The sequence below is a fragment of the Balaenoptera physalus genome (genome assembly GCF_965194825.1).
Source record: "Balaenoptera physalus genome assembly, chromosome: 14".
Classification (NCBI taxonomy): Eukaryota; Metazoa; Chordata; class Mammalia; order Artiodactyla; family Balaenopteridae; genus Balaenoptera; species Balaenoptera physalus.
In genome coordinates, this window is record NC_138893.1 from 92078475 (window position 1) to 92087451 (window position 8977).

The 8977-nt window shown below is 42.6% G+C and overlaps 1 protein-coding gene across 1 annotated transcript in view; it reads right to left on the reverse strand.

The window, feature by feature from the left end:
* Positions 1-7769, reverse strand: part of LOC309642897 (uncharacterized protein) — a gene marked incomplete at its 5' end in the record, with an annotated part of 279991 nt that extends 272222 nt beyond the window's left edge. The window contains 2 exons of the mRNA XM_082424961.1: positions 3464-3867; positions 7742-7769. Of these exons, the coding sequence (XP_082281087.1) occupies positions 3464-3867; positions 7742-7769 (432 nt within the window). The remainder of the gene's footprint in view (positions 1-3463; positions 3868-7741) is intronic.
* Between the last annotated feature and the right edge of the window lie 1208 nt (positions 7770-8977).

Genomic DNA, 8977 nt, shown 5'->3' on the forward strand with positions numbered 1-8977 from the left:
GAGAACCTAAGGCGCAATTACATATTATTGGAAACTCTTGTGGAGTGTGTGGGGGTGAGGTTAGGAGGCTGAGAGGCTGCGTCGACCTGGTGAGTCCAGCCCCAGGACACCACACAGCCCTGTCCCCCTTTCCCTGCCATCAGACAAGCGGTGCCGCAACTCCAGCCGGGACTCTGCACTTCCTCCTCCCTGATTCTCCAGAAGAGCAGGTGGCCCCCCTCTGAGGGCAGGGGCAAGACAACGGACCAAGTCCCCCTGCACTAAGGCGCTGTTGGAAGCTCTTCCTGAACAGCAGTGCTGGCTTGGAGCGAACCCGTGCACCGCCAAAGTTGGTCTCGCCCTGCAGCTGAGGGACGCAGGCTTTAAGTCAGCTGCCTTGGCTTTAAATCAATCAGTTCCCCCTTTAAGTCAGGTGACCTGACTTTAAATCACTGTGTGCCCCTCAAGCCTGCCACTTCAAAATTTGGGAACTTCACTTTGATCCCAGCATCTCACACAGCTGAATGCACACTGTAGTCACCCCCAAGCCTGGCTTAGAGGCAGGATATAAGGTAAGGGGATGGGCTGCACACATGGTGAGGAGGGTGCACTTCATGTACCAGAAGGGTCCAGGTATTCTGGGTACAGCAAGCAGTGCACGATACAGCAGCTCCCTGGCAAAGCTGGTGATGCACAGGGGGAGCAGGCACACCCAGGCACGCAGAGGTTCCAGGCCGGGAGCTGGGGCACAGCCAGCCGGGAGGGTGTGAAAGCCGAGGATCTGAGCCTTCTTGAGAAAGGCAGACACAGAGGATGGATGAGAAACAAAGACCAGATGAAACATGGATTTGAAAAACACACCCTACTCTTGAAATTGGGGTGGGGGCACCCCAGATTTGAGTCTTCTTACTCCCCAGTACCTAGTGCTTTGGCATTTGCCCAATTACTTATAAAATGTGACTGATAATATCTAACCCATAGAATACTGCATTTGGAGTGGTTTTCCGTGTTTATGTTTCTATAGTGGAATAATCTTTTCTACAAGAAAAATGTACACAATCTGAAATAAATTCAAACTCCTCTTTAAAAAGTACTATATCGGACTTCCCTGGTTGTGCAGTGGTTAAGAATCTGCCTGCCAAGGCAGGGAACATGGGTTCGAGCCCTGGTCAGGGAAGATCTCACATGCCGCAGAGCAGCTAAGCCCATGCGCCACAACTACTGAGCCTGCATGCCACAACTACTGAAGCCCGCGTTCCTAGAGCCAGTGCTCCACAACGAGAGCAACAAGAGAAGCCACCACAATGAGAAGCCCGCGCACTGCAACAAAGAGTAACCCCCGCTCTCAGCAACTAGAGAAAGCCCGCATGCAGCAACGAAGACCCAACGCAGCCCAAAATAAATAAATTAATTAATTTTTTCTAAAAAGTACTATATCCTTCTGGACAGCTTCTCTGGGAAGAACAGAGAGAAGGAGTGGGAGAGTGAAAATATCCAATACTTAGTGCACATCCCTGATTCAGGTGCTCTGCTGGCTCAGATAGTTTTATCTCCACTTTTACAAAGGAGGAAATTAGCTCAGAGTGGTTTAGTAATTTTCCCAAAGCCAAAAAGCTATTGAGTGGAAGAACCAAGATCTGAACCAAGTCTTTTACCTTCAAAGCCTAAGCCCTCATCACAACAAAACTTAATTAACATTTACATTTATCGAATTACATTGCAACCTGGGGAGTTCTTGGCACAATCCTGAATAAGAGTGAGAAAGAAAGAAATAGTACTGTTTCTACAGTCACCCAAAATTTTTGGAGCAGCTGCTAGATGCCTGGCCCTGTTTGGAGTTCAGCAGTGATCAAGACAGGAAGAGTCCTGCTTTCATGAAACATGTAGTGGGGAGAAGAGATGGGTGCAACTTGGGTGAGGGATTTCACCTTGCTGGACCTCTATTTTGTCATCTGGAAAATGGGATGGGTGTTCCTCATTTTCTGGGATTGTCCAGCCCTCACATTCTCTGATTCCATAGAAGCATTTGTTTTCCTGTTTCTTTAAAATTCAATCAGGCCGTGAGCTGTGATGAATGTTGTTAGCTGCTCCCCAAAGCACTCTATTCCCACCCTTTCCCTGTGACAAGGTCTTTCCCGAAACATGACTCACAATCAATCAAGTCACAAAACCTAAGGGGCACCCAGCAGAAGAATTCCAACCCTGGCTTCTCAGGAGCTGTGCGGTCTACCTGGCCAGGTAAACTTAACTCACCTGGCTCAAGGGGGCCATCCCTGGTTTCATATCAACATGATCTCAGGCACAAACCTCTTTGTTTTTCCATTTTGTCTTAAGTTACGTGTTGAAACAACTGCACAAATATGAAAAAGATATAAAATCAGGCATCCTCTGCCCCCAGTGCCTACTAATAAATGATTTTCTGCCACTTTAATGATAAAGATAGAACATTTCAGCATTCCGCTGCACTTATTATTTTTCATTTTTGTTGAAATTTGTACTGAATACATCTTTCAATATATTAACAATGGAATATTTATTTAGGTTGCTCCACACACAGCCTTTAGTGGTAAAGGTTTTGTTGTTATATTTCTATTATGTTTCCTTTAAAAATCATTATCCTGTTTAAATGGATTAAGTCAATTTTATAGGCATTTATCATATGATATTGATGAAATTAATACATAGGGGGGAGTAGTACAAGTTGATTGGACTTGAGGGCCTCTATTAGCACAGTTAAATATAAATATTATATATATATAAGCCAAATTACATGCCGAGTGAGATTCTCCGACTCTTTTTCACTGTCTGCCACTCAAGCCTGTGAGAAATGGAATAGTTCTTGCCATATCAGTAAACAAAGGATATCACAGTCTTCAGCACTTGCAGCCCTCCAATGTGAGCCGGTGGGCCCTGAGGCACTCAGGATAGGCAAATACAGAATGCAGGCCCCAGAGAGCTGAGGTGCATATCAAAGAAAGGATTTCAGTGAGCCCAGGCCAAGAAAAGCGCCGCATTCCTCACCTTGGGAGAGCTGGTTTTCCTTAGTTAACAATCACCTTTTGATGTTCCCCATTACCTGCACCAGTTCCCTGCCCTGTCCCCTCCCCCCGGTACTTTAGCTCAGCGAGGAAGGAGCGCAGAGGGACTCGGCTGAATAAGGGGCCTGCGCGCCTCAGGAGGAGTTTTCAGCCGCTTTCCCCGCAGTCGGGAGGAGGGGCGCTGACGCTGCAGCCGGACACAGCGCCTCCCTTGCCCCGTTTCCCCTCAGGACGCTCAGGCCGAGCCCCTCCCCACGCCCACCAGGCCCCGCGAGCCAGGCCGAGGACAGGGGCGAGAGGAGGGACCGAAGTTCCCAAGGACCAGACGCTGGAGGCCGCTCTTTCTGCACAGCAGCGGCGGGTGGCAGTGAACACCTGCACCTCAGAAGCTGGTCTTGCGCTGCCGCCCGGGCAGGGGACCAGGCGGAGGGTCGGCGCCCACTTACCCGGACCGCCGTCCCCGCGACTGTCACGGCTTCGGCCGCCGGGGCACCTCCAGAGCCGGCAGCCTCAGTGAGGTCGCCCTCCCCTCGGGCTCCGGGGCGGTTCCTTGAAGGCAGAGGGAAGAGACGCCGCCCGGGGAGTTCCAGCTCTGAGGAAACGCGGGCTCTGTTCAGCGCGCAGTGGGTGGGACCGCTCTGCCCCGAGGCCTTCCGGGAGGGAGCGGGGCGGCGGGGGAGGGAGCCGCCAGGAGCGCAGGGCCCCGTCGGGGGTCCTGGAGGGGCGGCCCGGCCTGGGGGCCACGCCCACTGTGGCCGCAGCCCAGGTCTTTTTTCTGGAATCCTACACGAAAAAGTTAGAAAGATACACAGTCTATAGTAAATACTCACAAATGATTGTTGCTGCTGTGCTCACTATTCTATTAAAGGTGTAAAATCCATAAAACACTTTAAGTTCAAAATTAAATATGAATTTTTACCTTTCTAATTATGTCTCTGCTGTTCACAGTTGTGGTTAATGAATCAGAGACTGTGGCATCACTAGTTAAAAATGAGCTTGTTAAAAAAATAGAACTCAGGCCCACCGGACTTACTGAATCACAATCTGCAATTTTACAATCTCCCCAGTGTACTTGTGTACCCATGAATAGTTGAAAGGTACATTTCTACCCCAACATGTCTTTTCTGTCTGAGAAATACACACATTTTATCCAGTTTAATACAAATAAAACACTCAAAAATTCATATGCCTGTGTTGAAACCATCATTTTATCATTTCTTTTACAGAAAAGTATAGTCTCTATACTGGTTTTTGGATCACATGCCATACTCTTTTCTTGTAGTTAGAAATAAGATAGAGAAAGTTACTTTATATATATATATATATATATATATATATATAGATAGATAGATAGATAGATAGATATAGATAGATATAGATATAGATAATTGAAGACACTCTTCTAAATTAAAACCAGTTCTCTTAACTTGTTGTTTTCTTCTTGGGTCACATTACGAACTCTTCCCGTGGCCACATGGCATGTGTACTTTTAATTTCAGGGACTGCTGACATTCCAGGATGTGGCCATAGATTTCTCTCAAGAGGAGTGAGAATGCCTGGACCAAGATCAATGGGAATTGTACAGGGATGTGATGTTAGAGAAGTATAGGAACCTGCTCGCCTTGGGTGAGGATACCTTCCTTCCAGAATTCCTTATTCAACCACAGGGTTTGGAGTCCTTCATTTGTAGAATGTCTCCTGGAATCTTCTGCTTCCTACAATAGGGTTTCAGATTGCAACGTTTCAGGAAGGATTGGGAGTTTGTGGGTATAATTTTTCTTATTCTTTTGAAATTGCAGCCTCCTTTTTAATATACTTTGTAACTGCTTGGGATGTGTCTATGTGAACTGTGTACTATATGCTTCTGTTATAGTCCTTACAATATTTTATTGTCTTATTTTCTGTAACAATTTTCCATGGATTCTTTGGGCTTAAGGTATATTAAAAGAGAGACTGCGATTCTGGTACTTCCCTGGTGATGTTGTGGTTAAAAATTCACCTGCCAATGCAGGGGACACGTTCGATCCCCTGTCCGGGAAGATCCCATGTGCCACGGAGCAACTAAGCCAGTGGGCCACAACTACTGAGCCTGCACGCCACAACTACTGAAGCCAGTGCGCCTTGAGCCCGTGCGCCATTTGTTTTTTGGAGAATAAAACCACCTCTGAGTGATTAAAATTTAAACCAGTTAGTCAAAATGCTTTATCACCTGTTCTTCTAAAACACCGATCAATGGAACAAGTTTTACTAGGGATAACAGTGTAATTGTATTCTGGAGTTCATATGGGCAATATGGTTTAGGACCTTGATGCTGGATCACGACATTTCAATGGTATAACTGCTATTAATTGTCTGTTTGTTCAACGATTAAAGTCTCACGTGATCTGAGTTCAGACTGGAGTCATCCTGGTTGGTTTCTGTCTATTGCAGATTTCTTCCAGTATGAAAGGACAAGAGCAATACGGCTTACTTTACAAAATGTCTTCAAACTAAATGATGATATAATCTACATTCAATTAATTTATACATACCCTACTGTAGAACAGGGTTTGTTACGCTGGCAGAGCCCGGTAATTATGTAAAACTGAAACTTTTTCTGCACTGGTTCAAGTCCTCTTCCTAAGAATATGTTTATAGTCAACATTCTTTCACAAATTACCCAATTTAATTCACCATAGCATTCCTCATATTAACTAAACGGAAAATCCTAGGCTATATACAAATCCAGAAAGGGCCAAAAATCATCAGCCCCCATGGATTATTACAACCCATTCTTGAGGCATTCAAATTACTTATTAAAGAACCACTATGTCCATCAACATCATCAATTTATATATTATTGCCCCAATGCTAGCCTTAACCCTGGCTCTCACAACATGTATTCCTCTTCCCATATCTTATCCACTAATTAATATAAATGTAGGCATATTATTTATATTAGCCATATCACACCTAGCCATTTATTCCATCCTCAGACCTGGATGAGCTTCACATTCAAAATTCTCACGCACTGGAGCTCTAGGGACAGTAGCACAGACAATCTCATATGAAGTAATGTAGCAGTTATTCTATTCTCAGTCTTACTGATAAATGGATCATTTACACTCTCAACAGTAATTATTACACAAGAACACCTATGACGAATTTCCTCCTGACCCTTACCCAGAATTTGATTATCTCCGCAGTAGCAGAAATCCAATGAAGCCCCACTTGACTTAACAGAAGTAGAATCAAAACCTGTATATGTCTTCAATGTAGAAAATGTAGCAGGCCCATTCACCCCGTCCTTCCTAGAGAATATGTCAATTTCCTTATAATAAACATTTCCACAACAATCTATTTTAAGGAACATTCGACAATCCCTAGATGCCAGAATTATATACAGCCCAAGTCATCATTAAGACACATCTAGCAATCTCCTTTCTATGAATTTGAGCATCCTACCCACAATTTTGATATGACCAACATATACATGTCTTATAAAAAGTTTTTTTACTACTATCATTAGCCCTATGTATATGAGAGTTTTCACTCCCTGTCATCATACCACACAACCCACCACAAACTTAAGAAATATGTCTGACAAAAGAATTACTTTGATAGAGTAAATCATAGAGGTTTCAATGCTCTTATTCCTGGAACTGAATTCTTCCTAAGAATTTTACATTCTCCATGCTACCACATTACGCCACCTGCTACGTAGTAAGGTTCTCTAAGTAAGCTTCAGGCCCATACTGCCAAAATGTTGTTGTATATCCTTCCTCTACTAATAAACTCTCATTGTTTTTACTATCATTCTACTGACCATTTTCTCAGGAAATATAATTGTATAACAAGCTCACACTGGTTAATGGTATCCCCATTCTAATAAAAAACATGAACCCATAAGCTACAGAAGCATGCAACAAATATTTCCTAAAACAGTCCACCACATCAATACTACTTATAATGGCTATTATCATTAATCTAATATACTCTGGTGAAAGAACACAATGAATTAGACAAATCTTTAATCCAGCCGCATCCACCCTCATGACAATCGCCCTTGTCTCAAAAGTAGGACTTTCCCCATTTCACTTCTGAGTGCCTGAAGTCACACAAGGAATTCCATGAACAGCAGACCTGATGTTATTAACATGAAAATATTGTACCCCTATCAGTTTTATACCACATGTCACCATCCATCAACCTAAATATACTATTAATCATAGTGATATTATAAATCATAGCTGGAGGCTGAGGCAGACTTAGCCATATTCACCTGGAAAAAATTACACCCTTCTCATCAATTGCCCATATAGGATGAATAACAGCTATTATAATGTATACTCCAATTATAACAATCCTAAACATACTAATTTATACCATAAAAACACTATCTTCTTATTTATGCCCAGATCATGTACTACAAGAGTATCATTATCACACACATGAGATAAAACACCTTCCATCACAAACCTTTTCCTCACCATTATAGTATCATTAGGACATCGCCCATCACGATCAGGGTTTTTACCCAAATGAATAATTATCCAAGAGATAACAAAAATGACAACATCATTCTACCAACAGTAATAGCCATCATAACAGTCTTCAGCATATATTTCTACTTGCAGCTAACATACTCCACATCACTAACTATATTCCCTTCATTAAACAATACAAACACAAAACAATTTGAACATACAAAGAAATAACTTTCTTATCATTACCAATCATAATACCCACACGATTACTACACATAACACCCATTCTATCAGTGCTGGACTAAGAATTAAGGTTAGTTCAGACCAAGAGCTTTCAAACCCTAAACAAGTAAAATTTACTTAATTCCTAAAAATAAGGATTGCAAGACTTTATCCTACATCAATTGAATGTGAAGGAAACATTGTAATTAAGCCACATCCTTATGAGATTGATGAGTTTTAACCCCAGGAAACTTTAGTTAACAGGCAAATCCTCTACTCAACTGACTTCAGTCTACTTCTCCTTCATTTGAGAAAGAAAAAAAGAAAAAAAAGGCAGGAAAATCACCAGCAGAATTGAAGCTGCTTTTCTGAAGTTACAGTTCAATTTGTTGATTCACCACAGGGTTTGCCAGAAAGAGGGCTCAATCTCTGTCATTAGATTTACAGTCTAATGCTAGCTCAGTCATTTTACCTCTGTTCATGCACTGCTGATTATTTTCAACAAATCACAAAAATATCAGCATTTTATGTTTACTATTTAGTGCTTGAGCTGGAGTAGCAGGCAGCACCTTAAGTATATTAATCCAGGCTGAGCTATGTTAACCTGGACTGCTACTTGGAGATGCCCAAATCTGTAAGGTAGTCATTACAGTCCCTGCACTTGTAATAATTTTCTTTATAGTTGTACCTGTTATGATTGCAGGGTTTGAAAACTGACTTGGGCCACTAATAACTCAGACACCTGAAGTAGCATTTCCCCCAATAAATCATCTAAACTTTTGACTTCCCCCATCATTCTTACTCCTACTCATATCACCAATAGTAGAAGGTGGTTCTGGTACAAGTGCAACTGTATATTCAGCTCTAGCCTGAAATCTGGCCCATGCAGGAGCCTCTGTCGACCTAACCATTTTCTCCATACATTTAGTAGGTGTCTCTTCAATTCTTGGTATTATTACTTTTATTCCTATAGTCTTTAGTACAAACCCAGCAGTCACATCCCAATACCAAACACAATTATTTGTTTAATCTTCCCCAACTATAGCCATATTACTATAATTACCAATCTCAGTCCGAGCAGCCAGAATTGCCGTACTGTTAAGAGATAGAAATCTAAACACTACTTTCTTTGACCCTGCAGGAGGAGACCGAATCCTATACCAACACCTATTTTGATTCTTTGGTCACCCTGAAGTCTGTATTCATGGCCTACCAGGGTTTGTTATAAACTCACATATCATTACATACTATTTAGGACAAAAAGTGCCTTTC